The sequence below is a fragment of the Piliocolobus tephrosceles genome, chromosome 3 (genome assembly GCF_002776525.5).
Source record: "Piliocolobus tephrosceles isolate RC106 chromosome 3, ASM277652v3, whole genome shotgun sequence".
NCBI classification, from domain to species: domain Eukaryota; kingdom Metazoa; phylum Chordata; class Mammalia; order Primates; family Cercopithecidae; genus Piliocolobus; species Piliocolobus tephrosceles.
Genome location: NC_045436.1, coordinates 74,145,403 through 74,165,418, shown reverse-complemented (window position 1 = coordinate 74,165,418; position 20,016 = coordinate 74,145,403). Strand labels below are relative to the sequence as shown.

General features: G+C 39.3%; 1 protein-coding gene across 1 annotated transcript in view; it reads left to right on the top strand.

Moving 5' to 3' along the window:
• Window positions 1-20,016, top strand: part of HPGDS (hematopoietic prostaglandin D synthase) — a 37,323-nt gene that overhangs the window by 6,734 nt on the left and 10,573 nt on the right. Inside the window, exons 2-3 of the mRNA XM_023193333.2 lie at window positions 1,508-1,649; window positions 18,132-18,224. Of these exons, the coding sequence (XP_023049101.1) occupies window positions 1,517-1,649; window positions 18,132-18,224 (226 nt within the window). The 5' untranslated portion in view covers window positions 1,508-1,516. The remainder of the gene's footprint in view (window positions 1-1,507; window positions 1,650-18,131; window positions 18,225-20,016) is intronic.

Here is a 20,016-nt window from a genome sequence, read left to right as displayed (position 1 = left end):
AGTAGGGAATAAACTATTTAAACTCACCACTTTAAATAAATAATCATCTTTATACACTTTTATTCATTTAGGTACCATAATTATTATCTTTAGTGTGCTGTATTCATAGTGTTTATTATTGACTACAGAATGAGATCAAAGTCATTACTAATGCTAATGATGAAATTTGCCATTGTGCTATGTACCTTATATGCATTACCTCATTAATTTACAAATCCATGTTAATATCACTATTTATCAAAAGTGGTCTTTGACATTCAGGGAGATTTGGCCGGGCGCGGTGGCTCAAGCCTGTAATCCCAGCACTTTGGGAGGCCGAGACGGGCGGATCACGAGGTCAGGAGATAGAGATCATCCTGGCGAATCCGGTGAAACCCCGTCTCTACTAAAAAATACAAAAAACTAGCCGGGCGAGGTGGCGGGCGCCTGTAGTCCCAGCTACTCAGGAGGCTGAGGCAGGAGAATGGCGAAAACCCGGGAGGCAGAGCTTGCAGTGAGCTGAGATCCGGCCACTGCACTCCAGCCCCGGCGACAGAGCGAGACTCCATCTCAAAAAAAAGAAAAAAAAAAAAAAGAAATTCAGGGAGATTTTAACTGGCCAAAGGCCAAATTCAAAGAATTGGATTTCAAATGAAAACATTTCTTTCTCAGTTGTTTGATCTTACAAAATTAAAATATATTCCACTACAAGTGCTTAAAGTCACTAACCATTTATAAATAATGAAAATGAAGATACAAATCACTGAAAACCCGTAAGATTATAATGACTGAATTAGCCGGTATTAGCAGGCATTTTGAAATGTAAGAATAGTTGGCCTTCTTCCTCTACGGAGGGAATGAAGGAAGATTGTCAGCAGAGTTTCGAGATGGGGTGTGTTTTGTGGTGCAGGTAACCCAGTAAAACCCAGGAGCATGGATGCAGTCAGATGCAGTCAGAGGGGACCACAGAGCAGTGTTTTCCTAGGCCTTGGATGCCTAGAGGGAAAGCCGCAGGTGAGGAAAGAGAGGCAAAGACAGGTTGGCATGGCACTCACATTCCTCTTGCGTGGGCCCAGCCCTTGGCTGTCCTTACCCAGATGTCCTCATAAACTCTGAGCTGTGTCACAAGAGCAAACAGAACAGGCAAAATATCAAATATTACGCATTACCAGTGACTGAAAGCAGGGCAGGATCTTCTTAAAGTGGGAAGTTATTTTGCTCCATGCTCTGAAGGTTGGTGTGTAGCTACCCACTTAATCTGAATATTTTTATAAATAAAGTTTGAATTTGGTTATTTCACTGTAATGTTCTAACTAGTGCCGAGAGAGAGAGAGATTCATGATCTGATTTCAACCAAGTTTCCCCATATGTAATTAGATAGTGATTTATAATTTTGGTTTTGAAATATCCTCTAATGTCTCCAGTTATCTCAAGAGATGCCGTAAAGTTTTCCAAGAAATTCTGAAGAAAAATATTGAGACATCTCTAGAGGGCTCTAAAAATCATCCCTCCCTTTTTCTTTTTCCAGAATTGCACCATGCCAAACTACAAACTCACTTATTTTAATATGAGGGGGAGAGCAGAAATTATTCGTTACATATTTGCTTATTTGGACATACAGTATGAAGATCACAGAATAGAACAAGCTGACTGGCCTGAAATCAAATCAAGTAAGTAGCACAAATAATAAATGTAGGAAAAATATGGTTTCAGGACCTTTTGTTTTTCCTCAGGGAAATGAAAAAAAAAATCAAGGTTTTCGAAGCTCATGTAGCTTTAAATTGAGAAGCAGCAGTTCAGACAAACTAATTAAATACTGTGTGATCGAGCAAATTTCCTATTAGAGGTGAAAACACAAACCTTACAGAAAGAGAATATAAAGGTAAACCAGTATAAAGCTTTATCAGATGAGAAGACGAGCTGAAATAAACGTGAGACTTTTTTTTTCCTGTTTCATCACTGGGACAGATGAAGTGCACAGAGTTTAGATTATTTTTCCAGTTTCACGACCCTAGCAAGTAGAACTGAGTTTCAAATCCACGTCAGTTTAATACCAAGCTCAAGCTATTTGCACTAGACAATGCCAAAACAACAAGACTAGGATGACAGGCGTATTAACAACGAACGGCCACAGCCTTTGGAAGCACGAGCTCCTTAAAAGTCATTGCCCTTATAACCATTCTTTTTCTTAGCAGAGGCCTCTTCTCTGGTGAGATAGCGTATCTTATTTCTTATTATCATGACACTTTACCATTAATATCCACATGTTTCTTCTGATATCAGAATTTGCACATGGGATTTTAAGATGGTGAATATATAATAGGTGAACATTACTTTTATCCACGAATTAATTAGACCAAGATGGATAGAAAGGTGCAGATATTACATGTAACAAATTTTACCCATTAGCTTTGAGATGTAAGTTCACTGAGTGCCTCATTCCCTATTCTATTTGAACTTTTCATTGTTATTGAAAATGGAATTTCTGTATTTTCTTAATATTTCCATAGATTTTCAGAGTGGAAAGGAATCTTAAAGTTCATGATGGTTAGAATGTAGTTTCAAATGTTTTAATAGACAAAGACACAATGTAAAAATTTTCTTAAAAAGGATAGAAATTTCATTTACACAAAACCCCAAGTGGGTATCATGATTTTGCTCCATATAGTTGTCAAAGATTAGGTTTCTTGTTGATCTGCCATCCCTTGGTGTCTTATTTACACGGTGTGAGATAGCTCACGCTCCTTCCACATTGTGGCTCAGAGAAAGTATGAAAGAGGGAGGGGACACACCCCTTTTAACAGCATGACTAGAAAGTTGCATATGTCACTTGGTAAGCCCAATGGTCACATATCACTTCAAGGAAAATTGAGAGATGCTGATTTAATTGTGGATAATCATTTGCACAGCTAAAAATCCAGAGTTTTATTACTCTAAGAAGAAAGGAAAGAATAGGTACTACTAAGGAGCAGTTTCTATTACAAATGTTACTTGGTCTCATCTGCTGTCCAATTTAGCAGTGCTCTCTGGTGCTTGAAACCTGCTATGACACTCCCTCTGCTAGAACCTAGAAAATCTCCACTCAACACTTTCTATCATCGGATACTTGTATTAAAATGTTCTCCTGGACAAATTTGGTAAATTGCACACACGAGTTTACATTTTCTCTCTTTAAAACGCTTTTTCTCTCCTTTAATAACATTGAAGTACTTTTAAAAAGGGCCGAAGTCCATAAAGACAAAGAAATAAAGCTTGAATGTAGATATGATAGCACACAATTCTGGAAGCTAAAAAGCAGGCCAAAGAATGGTAAAGTGACTTAGTAGGCCCAAAGTTCAAACGTAAACCTCGAGGAGGAGAAGGCAAGCTAAATCGCAGAGATACAGAAAAAGGCTCATGAATATGTAGTAGCAGATAACTCTAAAAGTTGCACTGACAGAGGACTGAGTGGAAAAATGTTGATGGAGAGTTTTTCTTGACCCCTTTGTCGGACTTGTGCTGGGGTGCCCCATTTACTTCACCCACTGCACTCAATCCCTTGTGGGAGGGAGCATGTGAGTGAGCGAGCATGGGATCCAGCTGAGCACTTTGGGCACTGGCAGGAGCAAGCTCTGCACGGGCCCTGCAGTGGCACCCAGGTTGGGGTACCTGCGACCCCTGAAGCTCCAGAATGCATGTTACAATGCTCTCTTAGCCCTGCCATCCACGGACAGCAGTGTGGTATCAGCTCAGTGGGCCTCTTGCCTCGTCGCATGGGGTAGCTGCCCTCCCCCAGCAAGAGCAAAGGGCCAGTGTGACAGCCTTTATTGTGTCCCTGTACTTGGTGGGTCCTGAGCTGTTGTCCAGTGTCCAAGAAGAACGTCGTCATCCAGACACTTGAAGGATGGTGAAGGTGGAAAATTTTATTAAGTGAAGGAAATGGCTCTCAGCAGAGAGGGGAGCTGGAGAGAGGACAGAGTAGGCAGGTAGTCTTCCCCTGAAGTCAAGTCCTTTCTCCTCCGAAGTCCAGCCATCTCTCTGAAGTCAAGTCAACTCTCTCCAGCTGAGCCGCTTCTCTTTCCTCTGCTAACTGAGTCTGGGGTATTTATAGGCAGAGGATTGTGGGGCGGGGTGGGCCATAGGTAGTTTTGGAAAAGGCAACATTCAATTGGTAAAAAAGCATTATTCAGAAAGAACCAATCAGAAGACAGCAGGCAAACAGGAATAGATTTTCTCATGCTGGGTCACAGGTTTCAGGCTTTTTGGCTTGAAGATGGGGTTTCCCTGGGGACCTGCTGTTGTGTACCTAGAATTTCTCTGCCTCCTGCCTCTATCAATGTGAAGAAGCACTGTGACCACCATATCCCTTCTCCTCCCTAGAATAAGCATGGAGGTTACTCTCAGGGGAGGATAGACCAGAGGCTTCTGGGACAACAGACATGTCTGAGGACACAATTTTATAATAAAGGTGGGATTCAATGGAAGTCTAGAAACTAAATGGTGAGATCCATAGCACCTTTCCCCTGCTCTACAATCAGAATGCTACAACCAGGCTAATATTCCTCAAGCAGAAATTGGAGAAATTCTCTTTGGGGAAGCTGATCAGCCCAAGCTAATGAACGAATGAGAGTTTCTTAATGAAACAGCCCAGCCCAATCTGTTGGCAAGCCCCTCCCATGCATGCTGAGCTTATAGGTAGTTTTTATTTCTTTGCTTTTTAAAACATAAATGGCAATCAAAAATCAATAGGTATTTGAGAAAAATCTAACATAACACATACCTAAACAAAGAAGCAGAAAAAAAAGCAACTCTGAGGAAACCAAGATGATTTAGCAAGAAAAAAAAAAAAAACAAAAAAAACACTTCAAACATTTTAAAAAATCCTCAGAGAAATAAGAGAAGATACTCTATACATGAAACAAGAACACTGTAATAGCAAACTAAATATGACCTGAGAAGGACTTTGTACTACTATATTTGAGTCCTTGTAGATGAACTGTAACCTAACTTAATAGGTAGACAAGATTAAAACCTAACTTAGGAATATACATCTAAAAGAAGAGCTGAGTCTTGGCCAATCCCAGCAGCCACACTTCAACCACTCATATACTGCTGAGTGTTCAGATTGTGTTCAAATAAGGCAAACTGTGGGCTGTAACCAATCCAGTTGTTTCTGTACCTCACTTCCAATTTTTGTATGTCACTTTTTTTTTTTTTTTTTGTCTATAAATTTGATCTGATCATGAGGCATCCCCTGGAGCCTCTGTGAATCTCCTGTGATTCTGGGGGCTTCCCAATTTGCAAATCGTTCATTGCTTAGTTAAACTCCTTTAAATTTAATTCGGCTGAAGTTTTTCTTTTAACAACAGGGTGCTGTCAAAAGAAATGTTCAGAGACAAACAGTTCTTGAAAATTAAAAATATGATACAAACACATCAATAAAATGACAGAAAATAAAGATATTTTTCCAGAAAGCACAAAAATAGGATGAATAAATGAAAAATAAAAGAAGAAAAAAAGGAAACTTGAAGCTCAGTTTAGGAGGTCCAACTTTCAAATAAAATTCTGGTAAGGGAGAACAGAAAATAGAAGGGAGACTAATTTTGAAAGACTGTTCCTTATACAATGTTGAAATCTGTCTCCTTATAGCTTTCATAGATTGGTCTTGGACTTATAATTTTAATCCATGGAGAAACAGATTACTCCTTCTTTTACAACCAAATAGTTAAAGAAACCTAGTTTCTTTAAAGACATCATGGAAAAAAAGCTATTGCTGAGTGGTCAGTTTAATACAAATGTTCTGAGTGAAGATAAAGGTCTTTGGCAGAATTTGTAATTGGGTCCCATTTAATTCATGCATTCATACCTCTACCTAGATAACAAATTTTGGAACTTCCTTGTTAGTTTCTCTGGTCATCATTGTGAATTTTAGTCCAACTTTCCCATGCCTGACTCTACTTCTTGATTTAGATGCCATTTGCTCTGGACTATCTGAGATCTACAATCACATCCAGGTCCAAAGGACAATTCTCTTTTCTTCCTTGAGTGCTCATTTACATTCCCTGATTTGCATTTCTTCACCACTCAAGTAGGTGTCCTCCAAACAAGTTCCTTTTACTGTACATCTGCCATTTAATGTGTGATACCTATGGAGAACACAGTGTTTAAGGTACAAGAACAGCACAGAGCAAAATGGGACCATCATCCCTGTCACAAGACTAGACATCGTTGTAAGACATTCTACCAAGATCACAGTAGTTACTTTGCCAGCCACATCACATTGAGGCCTCATATTTAGTGTAACAAAATTCCTTAATGGTTTTTAAGCTTTAGAATACTCCTATTGACACCTCCAACAACACTGGGATTTTTTTTTTTTTTTTTTTTTCTGGGATCAAATGAAGGACTTAGCATTTGTCTTCTTAAACGTCTTCCTGTTAGATGCAGCCCAATGTTCCAGTTGTGGGCAGTTATCCCAGGGTTGGCTTGAACACTTCCAGTAGCTAAAAGCTCACTATCTCACAAGCAAACACATTCCATTGTCAATCGCTCTAAAGCAAACAAAATTGTTCCTCATCTGCCCTTTATTCTACTACCCTTTGATTCTAGTTTCACATTTTAGAGGTAGTCAGAATAAGTCAAATTTTTCTTCTATTTGATAGTTCTGTCCTATCTGAGGTGGTTTTGTTCCACTTAGCTAGTTTTATTTCCTCCAGGTGAATAGTGCCAAGGTTCTTCAACCAATCCTCAAAAAACCAAGATTTTCAAACCTCTTACTAACTTGGAGACTATTCTCTGAGCTTGCTCTGATTTTTAATATCTTTCTCAAAACATGGCTCATAGAACTAAGAAAACAGCTGAACAAGGGTTCCAGGTGACCTCAGTTTGAAGCCTACTTTTACCAGGTGCGTGACCGGGGCAATTTATATAACCTCTTAACTTCATCCCCTCATTTATAAAATGAGATAGTTATCACCTACTTCATAGGGTTGTTGTAAGTGAAAGAAGACCTAATGGGCATGCAGAATATTCAGTACAATGCCTAGCACAAAAAAAAACCCTCCCTGCCAAAAAAAAATAGGCATTTTGATTCCCTCTTGTTCACATATTTTGCTTCAAATAAGGCATCCCAACTCACTTCAATTTCATTTGAGACTTTGTTTTGCTCACTGAAGTATCTCAGGCACCGAAAATAGTAGTTGGCACACTCAATACTTGAAGGTAAGTACTTAGAGGTATTTTTATTCCACATGTGAAGAATGATTCTCTTTTACTTATTTAGGTGTGCATATGAAAGACACTCGAAGGAGATACACATAGTTTATTCTAGTAGTTGTGTGAGGGTCATCAGAGTGTGATTGCACTTTATTATTTTCTCTCTTTTAAAATAATTTTATGTCTGAAACTAAGGCACTGGTTGGGAAAGTTGTGATCAATACACATGGCAAAGTATTATGTAGTCATTAAAAAAATGATGTTTCATTGATTTAGAAAGATGTTTAAAAGACATTGTGAAATGAAAAATGATTTACAAAAGATTATATGCATTATAATTTGTTTTAAAATATATATGGGAAATCAATTAAAATATTAAAATGGTTAAAACTATGTGACTGAATTATTTTTATTTATCAGTTTATAATTTTTCTATAATGTATATTACTTTGTGACAAAAATATAATAGGTTTAGATAAGAAAACAGTAGGATTTACAGATAAAATATTAATATGGTATCTGCTATCAGTCTGTCCGATATTTGTGCAAAAATGCTTGCTGCCTTGCTATACATTTCAAATAGTCCGTCATCAAAATGAAGCGGGGCTTCAAAATTAATGACTAGAGGTACCTGACACTCACTTCCTCAAAGAAGGATCAAAATAGCAAATAAATAACCGCACATCTAATAGAGCATCCAAGAGAGAAGACTGGAATTCAGCTGGGAAGTGATAGGAAACTTCTGAGGCACAGAAAGAAAAGGAAGTGAAGCTGCTGAGTGGGCTGGAATCAGCTCGAAGCCAGGAGGGCCTCCCCATTGTTGGGAAAAGGTAAGAGAGATATCCCCAGTGGTCCACATTTACTCCACAGACTCCTGCAATTCTAGTCATGGGAGAGCCCCCTTGGGCCTCATGGGCCCTGAGACTAGGGTAGGGAGTGCCCGGAGTCCGTGTGAGAACATTTTTCCAGAGAGAAAGTTTGTGCTGTGTCCTACACACCCCCTGAGACCCAAGTAACTGCAGCATGGTGCCACTTGGAGAACCCAGTCCCCACCAGTCTATATTTTGCCCTGGAACGCAAAAGCCCCTGCATCTCCACATCCTTGGAGCCATGCTGACATCCCCCTACAACCACCCAGAGGGCTGCAGCATTGCAATGCTGGCTTCACTCAGTGTTGTGGCTGGGTCTCCAGCACTTTAGCCCATGTGGTGTCCTAAACCTGGGGGAATGGACAGTGTTGCATATCACAGAGGCTGCTGCTGTAACATAGGAAGCTAAAGCATGCACTCTCCAGAGTCTGAGAGCTGCCTGCCTGGGGCTGGTGCCACAGACAGCAAACATGCCTACTCTAACATCAGGGCCACAATGTACCTGCATGTGCCTTTATGAAGCCTGGGGACCAGCTCACCGATATGCCATTCCAGGACCTGAGGATAGTACTGCCCCATCCATCACCACTAGCACTTACATGCACCATCTGGGGGCCTGAGGACCAGCCCACCCCTCCCACGACCACTGCCACTGGCACCCAAGCACATTATCCAGGGGTCTGGGGAACAATGTGCCCTGCATGCTGCCACCAGTGCAAACATGCACTATCAGGAGACTTGAGGACAGGCCCATCCTGTCACTGCTGCTGCCAATTCCTGAATGCATTGTCCAGTGGCCTGAGGATCAACCTTCTCCACCAGCCACCACCAGTGCTTCTGCACATTATAAAGGGGCCTGAGGTCAGGCCTGTTCTGCTTGCCACTATCACTGGGACTCACATGCATTGTCTAGGGGGCTGGATCTGCCTTGCCCAGCACTGCTGGTACCAGTGCATCCCATTCAGGGGCCTAGGAATCCACATACCCAGCCCACTGTAGCCACTGGTGCCTGAGGACCAGTCCACTTGGCATTCCCTTCCCTAGCAAAGCCTCACCACAGCCTCCACTAATAACTACAGCCTAAGCCACTGAGAAACTCACAGACACCACTGACACTGACTATAGCTGAAGAAATCATATGAAGACTACATTATTGCACCCACTCAGAATCAAAGCTAAAGTACCCTACTCAACCAGCACTATAGATACATCTATAGGAAAAAGGCTTTCCCTACAAAAATCAATCCATAAAATCGAAAGGAGTGATTATCATACCAGATGCACAGAAATCAACATAAAGACACAAGAAATATGAAAAAGGAAGGAAACAAGACATCTCCAAAGGAACACAATAATTCTCCAGTAACCAATTCCATAAAAAAGGAAATACATAAAATGCCTAAAAAAAGAATTGATAATAATGGTATTAAAGAAACTCAGTGAGATATAAAAGAATAAGGATAATACAAAGAAATCAGGAAGACAATGACCTGATTGAGAAATTTTAAAAACCCGATGGATATTATAAGAAATATCCAAACAGAATTCTGGAGCTAAAGAATTCAGTGAATGAAATAAAAAAAAAAAAAAATACAACTAGAGCATCAACAGTAGACTAGATCAAGCAGAAGAAATTCTGAACTTGAAGACAGGTCTTTTGAAATAACCCAGTCATACTCAAGAAAAAAAATAAAATGGAAGAAAGCCTGCATTACATCGTTTGGGACACCATAAAGCAACCAAATGTTTGAATTTTGGGATTTGGGGAATTCCAGAAGGAGAAGAGATGGACGAAGACATAGAAAACCAATTAACCAAATGAATTAAAACTTCCCAAGTCTAGCAAGAGATTTAGACATCCAGGTACATGAAGCTTAGGTAAGATTCAACATTAAAGTCATTAAACATGAAAGACAAACTGTCAAAACTCAAGGACAAAGAGAATTCCAAAAATAGCAAGTGAAAAGTATCAAGTCATATGTAAAGGAATCCTCATCAGACTAACAGTAGATTTCTCAGCAGAAATCTTAGAGGCCAGGAGAGAATGGAATGATATGTTCAAAGTGCTGAAAGAAAAAAAAAAAACAAACCTACCAACTAAGAATACTATGACCAGCAAAACTATCCTTCAAAAATGAAGGAGAGATCTGTGCCAAGATGGCCAAAGGTGAACAGTTCTGGTCTGCAGCTCCCAGCGTGATTGATGCAGAAGACAGGTGATTTCTGCATTTCCAACTGAGGTACCTGGTTCATCTCATTGGGACTGGTTGGACAGTAGGTGCAGCCCATGGAGGGTGAGCCAAAGTAGGGCAGGGCAGTGCCTCACCCAGGAAGTACATGGGGTCAGGGGATTTCCCTTTCCTAGCCAAGGGAAGCCATGACAGACTGTATCTGGAAAATCAGGACACTGCCACCCAAATACTGTGCTTTTCCAATGTCTTAGCAAACGGCCCACCAGGAGATTATATCCCATGCCTGGCTCAGTGGGTCCCACGCCCAAGGAGCCTTGCTCATTGCTAGCACAGCAGTCCAAGATCGAACTGTGAGGTGGCAGCCTGGCTAGGGGAGGGGCGTCTGCCATTGCTGAGGCTTGAGTAGGTAAACAAAGTGGCCAGGAAGCTCAAACTGGGTGGAGCCCACCACAGCTCAGTGAGGCCTGCCTGCCTGTGTAGACTCTACCTCTGGAGGCAGTGCATAACTGAACAAAAGGCAGCAGAAACTTCTGCAGACTTAAACATCCCTGTGTGACAGCTCTGGAGAGCAGTGGTTCTCCCAGCATGGTGTTTGAGCTCTGAGAATGGACAGACTGCCTTCTCAAGTGGGTCCCTGACCCCTGTGTAGCCTAACGGGGAGACACCTCCCAGTAGGGGCCGACTGACGCCTCATACAGGCTGGTGCCCCTCTGAGATGAAGCCTCCAGAGGAAGGATCAGGCAGCAATATTTGGCGTTCTGCAGCCTCCACTGGTGATACCCAGGCAAACAGGGTCTGGAGTGGACCTCCAGGAAACCCCAACAGACCTGCAGCTGAGGGTCCTGACTGTTAGAAGGAAAACTAATAAACAGAAAGGAAGAGCATTAACATCAACAAAAGGACATCCACACCAAAACCCCATCTGTAGGTCACCATCATCAAAGACTAAAGGTAGATAAAACCAAAAGATGGGGAGAAACCAGAGCAAAAAGGATGAAAATTCTAAAAACCAGAGAGCCTCTTTTCCTCCAAAGGATTCCAGCTCCTTGCCAGGAACAGAACAAAGCTCAATGGAGAATGGCTTTGACGAGTTGACAGAAGTAGGCTTCAGAAGGTTGGTAATAACAAACTTCTCCAAGCTAAAGGAGGATGTTCGAACCCATAGCAAGGAAGCTAAAAACCTTGAAAAAAGATTAGACAAATGGCTAACTAGAATAAACAGTGTAGAGAAGACATTAAATGACCTGATGGAACTGAAAACTGTGGCATGGGAACTATGTGACACATGCACAAGCTTCAGTAGCCAGTTTGATAAAGTGGAAGAAAGGTTATCAGTGATTGAAGATCAAATTAATAAAATGAAGCGAGAAGAGAAGTTTAGAGAAAAACAAGAGTAAAAAGAAATGAACAAAGCCTCCAAGAATATTATGCAGGAGAACTTCCTCAACCTAGCAAGACAAGCCAACATTCAAATTCAGGAAATACAGAGAATACCACAAAGATACTCCTCAAGAAGAGCAACCCCAAGACACAAAATTGTCAGATTCACAAAGGTTGAAATGAAGGAAAAAATGTTAAGGGCAGTCAGAGGGAAAGGTTGGGTTACCCACAAAAGGAAGCCCATCAGACTAACAGCAGATCTCTTGGCAGAAACGCTACAAGCCAGAAGAGAGTGGGAGCCAATATTCAACATTCTTAAAGAATTTTCAACTCACAATTTCATGTCCAGCCAAACTAAACTTCATAAGTGAAGGAGAAATAAAATCCTTTACAGACAAGCAAATGCTGAGAGACTTTATCACCACCAGGTCTGCCTTACAAGAGCTCCTGAAGGAAGCACTAAACACAGAAAGGATCAACCAGTGCCAGCCACTGCAAAAACATGCCAAATTGTAAAGACCATTGATGCTAGGAAGAAACTGCATCAACTAACAGGCAAAATAACCAGCTAACATCATAACAATAGGATCAAATTCACATGTAACAATATTAACTTTAAATGTAAATGGGATAAATGCCCCAAATAAAAGACACAGACTGGCAAATTGGATAAAGTGTTAGGACCCATCAGTGAGCTGTATTCAGGAGACCCATCTCACATGCAGACACACATGTAGGCTCAAAATAAAGGGATAGAGGAAGAACTACCAAGCAAATGGAAATAAAAAAAAAAAAATCAGGGGTGTTGCATTCTAGTCTCTGATAAAACAGACTTTAAACCAACAAAGATCAAAAGATACAAAGAAGGAAATAACATAATGGTAAACGGATCAACTCTACAAGAAGAGCTAACTATCCTAAATATAAATGCACCCAATACAGGAGCACCCAGATTCATAAAGCAAGTCCTTAGAACCTACAAAGAGACTTAGACCCCCACACAATAATAATGGGAGATTTTAACAACCCACTGTCTATATTAGGTCAATGAGACAGAAGGCTAACAAGGATATCCAGGACTTGAACTCAGCTCTGTACCAAGTGGACCTAATAGACATCTACAGAACTCTCCACTCCAATTCAACAGAATATACATTCTTCTCAGCACCACATTGCACTTATCCAAAATTGACCACATAGTTGGAAGTAAAGCACTCCTCAGCAAATGCAAAAGAATAGAAATCACAATAAACTGTCTCTCAGACCACAGTGCAATCAAATTAGAACTCAGGATTAAGAAACTCACTCAAAAACCGCACAACTACATGGAAACGGAACAACCTACTCCTGAATGACTACTGGCTAAATAACGAAATGAAGGCAGAAATAAAGATGTTCTTTGAAACCAATGAGAACAAAGACACAACATATCAGAATCTCTGGGACACATTTAAAGCAGTGTGTAGAGGGAAATTTATAGCACTAAATGCCCACAAGAGAAAGCGGGAAAAATCTAAAATCAACACCTTAACATCACAATTAAAAGAACTAGAGAAGCAAGAGCAAACAAATTCAAAAGCTAGCAGAAGGCAAGAAATAGTTAGAACTGAAGGAGACAGAGAAACAAAAAAAACTTCAAAAAATCAATGAATCCAGGAGCTGGTTTTTTGAAAAGATCAACAAAATTGATAGACCACTAGCAAGACTAATAAAGAAGAAAAGAGAGAAGAATCAAATAGACTCAATAAAAAGTGATAAAGGGGATATCACCACTGATCCCACCGAAATACAAACTACCACCAGAGAATACTATAAATACCTCTACACAAATAAACTAGAACATCTAGAAGAAATGGATAAATTCCTGGACAATACACACTCCCAAGACTAAACTAGGAAGAAGTTGAATCCCTGAATAGACCAGTAACAGGCTCTGAAATTGAGGCAATAATTAATAGCCTACCAACCAAAAAAGTCCAGGACTAGACAGATTCATAGCCGAATTCTACCAGAGATACAAAGAAGAGCTGGTACCATTCCTTCTAAAACTATTCCAATCAATAGAAAAAGAGGGAATCCTCCCTAACTCATTTTATGAGGCCAGTATCATCCTGATGCTAAAGCCTGGCAGAGACACAACAAAAAAAGAGAATTTTAGACCAATATCCCTGATGAACACAGATGTGAAAATCCTCAATAAAATACTTGCAAATCGAATCCAGCAGCACATCAAAAAGCTTATCCACCAAGATCAAGTGGGCTTCAACCCTGGGATGCAAGGCTGGTTCAACATACGTGAATCAATAAACGTAATCCATCACATAAACAGAACCAAAGGCAAAAACCACATGATTATCTCATATATGCAGAAAAGACCTTTGACAAAAATCAACAGCCCTTTATGCTAAAAACTCTCAATAAACTATGTATTGATGGAACATATCTCAAAATACTAACAGCTATTTATGAAAAGCCCACGACCAATATCATACTGAATGGGCAAAAACTGGAAGCATTCCCTTTGAAACATGGCACGAGACAGGGATGCCCTCTCTCACCACTCCTATTCAACATAGTGTTGGAAGTTCTTGCCAGGGCAATCAGGCAAGAGAAAAAAATAAAGGGTATTCAATTAGGAAAAGAGGAAGTTAAATTGTCCCTGTTTGCAGATGACATGATTGTATTTTTAGAAAACCCCATCATCTCAGTCCAAAATCTCCTTAGGCTGATAAGCAACTTCAGCACATCTCAGGATTCAAAATCAATGTGCAAAAACCACAAGCATTCCTATACACCAGTAATAGACAAACAGCCAAATCATGAGTGAACTCCCATTTACAATTGCTACAAAGAGAATAAAATACCTAGGAATCCAACTTACAAGGGATGTGAAGGACCTCTTCAAAGAGAACTACAAACCACTGCTCAATAAAATAAAAGAGGACACAAACAAATGGAAGAACATTCCATGCTCATGGGTAGGAAGAATCAATATCGTGAAAATGGCCATACTGCCCAAGGTGATTTATAGATTCAATGCCATCCCCATCAAGCTACCAATGACTTTCTTCACAGAATTGGAAAAAACTACTTTAAAGTTCATATGGAACCAAAAAAGAGCCCGCATTGCTAAGACAATCCTAAGCCAAAAGAACAAAGCTGGAGGCATCACGCTACTTGACTTCACACTATACTACAAGGCTACAGTAACCAAAATAGCATGGTACTGGTACCAAAACTGAGAGAAAGACCAACAGAACAGAACAGAGCCCTCAGTAATAACACCACACATCTACAACCATCTGATCTTTGACAAACCTGACAAAAACAGGCAATAGGACAAGGATTCCCTATTTAATAAATGGTGCTGGGAAAACTGGCTAACCATATGTAGAAAGCTGAAACTGGATCCAATCCTGACACCTTATACAAAAATTGATTCAAAATGGATTAAAGACTTAAATGTTAGACCTAAAACCATAAAAACACTAAAAGAAAACTTAGGCAATACCATACAGGACATAGGCATGGGCAAAAAGGACTTCATGACTAAAACAACAAAAGCAATGGCAACAAAAGCCAAAATTGACAACTCGGATCTAATTAAACTAAAGAGCTTCTGCACAGCAAAAGAAACTACCATCAGAGTGAACAGGCAACCTACAGAATGGGAGAAAAGTTTTGCAATCTACCCATCTGACAAAGGGCTAATATCCAGAATCTACAAATAACTTAAACAAATTTACAAGAAAAAATCAAACAACCCATCAAAAAGTGGGAAAAGGATATGAACAGACACTTCTCAAAAGAAGACATTTATGCAGTCAACAGACACATGTAAAAATGCTCATCATCACTGGTCATCAGAGAAATGCAAATCCAAACCACAGTGAGATACAATCTTATACCAGTTAGAATGGCGATCATTAAAAAGTCAGGAAACAACAGGTGCTGGAGAGGATGTGGAGAAATAGGAACGCTTTTACACTGTTGGTGGGAGTGTAAACTAGTTCAACCATTGTGGAAGAGAGTGTGATGATTCCTCAAGGATCTAGAACTAGATCTAGATCCTTTGACCCAGCCATCCCATTACTGAGTATATACCCAAAGGATTATAAATTATGCTACTATAAAGACACATGCACACCTATGTTTATTGCAGCACTATTCACAATAGCAAAGACTTGGAACCAACCCAAATGTCCACCAATGATAGACTGGATTAAGAAAATGTGGCACAGATACACCATAGAATACTATGCAGCCATAAAAAAGGATGAGTTCGTGTCCTTTGTAGGGACATGGGTGAAGATGGAAACCATCATTCTGAGCAAGCTATTGCAAGGACAGAAAACCAAACACCACATGTTCTCACTCATAGGTGGGAACTGAACAATGAGAACACGTGGACACAGGATGGGGAACATCACACACCGGGGCCTGTCTTGAGGTGGAGTGAGGGGGGAGGGATAGCATCAGGAGAAATACCTAATGTAAATGACGAGTTAATGGGTGCAGCACACCAACATGGCACTTGTATACATATGTAACAAACCTGCACATTGTGCACATATACCCTAGAACTTAAGGTATAATAAAAAAAAAAAAAAAAAAAGAGGGAGAAATAGTCTTTCTGAGGAAATGTATCACCAACAGACTGGCCCTACAAGAAATGCTTAAGGAAGCCCTACATCTGGAAGTGAAAGGATGATATCTACCATCATGAAAATACATGAAAGTATAAAACTAACTGGTAGAGCAGATACATAAATGAGAAAGAGAAATAAATCAAAAGTTATTACTATAGATAACCACTAAATCACAAAGATAAACAATGAGAGGAATAAAGAAAAAAGTATACAAAACAATCAGAAAACGATTCACAAAATGACAGGAGTAAGCCCTCATCTATCAATGAATATAAATTATTTAAATTCCCCAGTTAAAAATATACAAAGTGGCTGAATGAAAAACAAAACAAAATAAAAGCCAGCTATCTGCTCCCTACAATTAACTCCTTTCACCTGAAAAAGACACACATAGACTAAAAATGAAGGAATGGGAAAAAAAATTCCATACAAACAGAAACCAAAAGCATGCAGGAGTAGCAATATTTATAGCAGACAAAATAGACTTTAATTTAAGAAGGAAAAAAATACAAAGTCATTATATAATAATAAAGTGGTCAATTCAGCAAGAGGATATAACAATTGTAAGTATATGTGCACCCAAATATATGAAGCAAATATTGTTAAAACTAAAGTTAGAGATAGATCCTAACATAATAAGAGTTGGGGATGTCAACACTCCCCTGTCAGCACCGGACAGATAATCTAGCCAGAAAACCAACAAAGAAACATTGGGCTGAATCTGTGCTATAGACCAAATGGAACTAACAGACATTTACAGAACATTTCATCCATAGGCTGGGAGTGGTTGCTCACGCCTGTGATCCTAGTACTTTGGGAGGCTGAGGTAGGTGGATCACTTGAGGTCAAGAATTCAAGACCAGACTGGCTAACATAGCAAAACCCCATCTCTACTAAAAATACAAAACTTATCTGGGTGTGGTGGCACACACCTGTAGTCTCAGCTACTCAGGAGGCTGAGGCAGGAGAATCACTTGAACCTGGCAGGTGGTGAGCCGAGATCGCACCACTGCACTCCAGCCTCAGTGACAGAGCGAGAGACTCCAGCCCAGTTGCAGTGAGCCGAGATCGCACCACTGCACTCCAGCCTCGGTGACAGAGTGAGACTCCATCTCAAAAAAATATGTTTTTTTATCTATAAGCTACAGAATCCTCATTCTTCTTAGCAGCACACAGGATAGGCCATAGGTTAAGCCACAAAATACATCTCAATAAATTTTTAAAAATTGAAATTATATCAAGTATTTTCTCAGACCACAATGGAATAAAACTAGAAATCAATAATAAAAAGAGCTTTGGAAACTATACAAATATATGGAAATTAAACAACATGGTCCTGAATGTTCACTGGGTCAATGAAGAAATTAAATAAGAAATAAAAAATCTCTTGATCATTACATTGTGTGCATGTGTCATGTACCCCATAGTATGTGCAATTATTATGTATTAATTTTAAAAAGGCTATGGCTAAGTTCTTACCATAACTCAATATGTAAATCAAACTCTTCATAATCCTCAGACTATGATTTTAATAATCTGCAATTGAGGCTACAAAAAATAATGAAGCTTTAAAAGAATTTTTTTTAATATTAAGCATGTAAAATACAGTACAGCATATGGTGTCACTATAAACCTGGGTTTAAGAACCAATTCTGTCACTAACTTTAAATCAGGTTTTCTAACAACTTAAACAAAACTTATAAAATGTAAATATTCCACTACAGGTTGTCAAGTGTTCCTTTAAAAATATTTTAAAATTTCATGATTTCATAAAATCATGCTTTGTTTTCACAATTATCAGTAAAAATGGAAGTAATATAACTTTTGGTTTTGTTATGAAGTTAATTATTTGCTCATTTTATTTTAAGCTCTCCCATTTGGAAAAATCCCCATTTTGGAAGTTGATGGACTTATCCTTCACCAGAGCCTAGCAATAGCAAGATATTTGACTAAAAACACAGGTAACATGTAATAAACATGTAATAAACACAATAAGTGCTTAAGATTTTTGATAACTGAAACAAACACGATATATATTCAATATGCATTAAATGAGTTTGGCATAGCATACTATAGTACAAATAAGAATGGAATTAAATAATAGAGAAAAGTATAAATATACCACCTGTATCAGTTTAACTTTCCACGAGTTCCCTAGACAATTAGACAATTTTATTTTATATTGCCTCCTGCTTTTCCTGCCTTATATCTGTTTGCTCTCCAAGCCCTTGCTGGAGTTTAGTTAAAAAATTGGACAGGTATGTTTCATTCCAAACTTTTGCTAGTATGCATATTACAAGTTATCAGAGAAAATTACTTAGCAGAAAATACATTTGGCATATGGAGGTTGAAATTTCTTACACTATTAAAATTATATAGTCAGTAATGTCCTTCATCCTAATCATGCTGAAAAAAATAGAAAGAGAGTTTCTTTGCTTCCACTCAGTGCCATCTGAGGAAGCTTGAAGGGGATAGTTGGCTTCTGGATTGTTGCATTAGTGCCCGCACCCACGATATTAGAAGAGCAACAATAGAAACTGTTCTTGCTTTTGCCTGACACGCTTTCTCCCATCCTATGCTCCATTGTCTGCTTCTCTCCTCCCTCATACTATTCTCACAGCCTTTTTGAGCCAAAGGCTACCTTTGGCTTCTTTTAAAACTCCTTTCTTTCAATCAATCTGTAGAATCACCATTCTCTCAAACCTATCTCCCCACCACCATTGCCACTGCTATCATCCAAGTCATAGACACATACATAGTTAGCTCACAAATAAAATGGGCCATGAACACTAGACCTCATTTTGGAATGAAATGGTGTATTTTAAAAATACAAAGGTTTGTGTTACACTAACATGTTTCAACAAATAAAGTTATTTTGCAAGTTTAGAAGAAATGGAAATTATTCATGACCAGGGAAATTAGGCCTTAAAGTGAAAATGACATTTAGGTTTAGGCTCAAAGATAGCTAGAATTTCAAGAGGAAGACTTGGACCTAGGCAGTGCTTTTCAAACTTTATGTGCATCAGGGTCACCTGGCTGCTCATTAAAATATACTTTGTGCAACTTTGAGTCAGTAGACCTTGGGTGAGGCCCAAGAATTTGCATTCTCAACAATTTCCCAGATGATGCAGGTGGTCCATGGATCTCACTTTGAGAATCTCTGGGCTAGAACATTCTAAGTAGAGAGAAAATGGCATGAGAAGAAGAATGAACTTCAAATTTGCAGGTGGAAGAGAATTAGAGAAATGCTTAGAATGGATTGGATTTGATTAGAAAGATCTAGAGTATTGACTCTTTTTCTTACGTAATTGTAGGTTTTTATCTAGAAAAGCAGCATAACTACTGCTATGCATTTTGGGAAGATTATTGTGATTACTTTGTATTTGTGGCTACTGCAGGGAAGCACATTAGGAGATAAGTGAAATGATCCAGATGGCAAAGAAGAGAGACCAAGAAAAATATGAAAAATTCGTGGATGTAGAATCATCTTAGAGACAGTAGATAGATGTTGCCATGTGGAAGGCAGTCTATTTAACCAGGAGAGGTATAGCATAGACAGAGTTTGCCATTCTCAATGCACTATGTACTGCTACGTCCTCCTTCTCTTCCTCCTTCTCCTCCTCTTTTCTTCCGTTTCCTTCTCTTTTCTGTTTAAAATACTTTTTTCAACTTTCAATACCCTCCTCAATGTCTGCCTTTTCCAGTTGACCATAAGTGCCATTCAGGCAAGGAATTTACCTCTTCTATTCAATG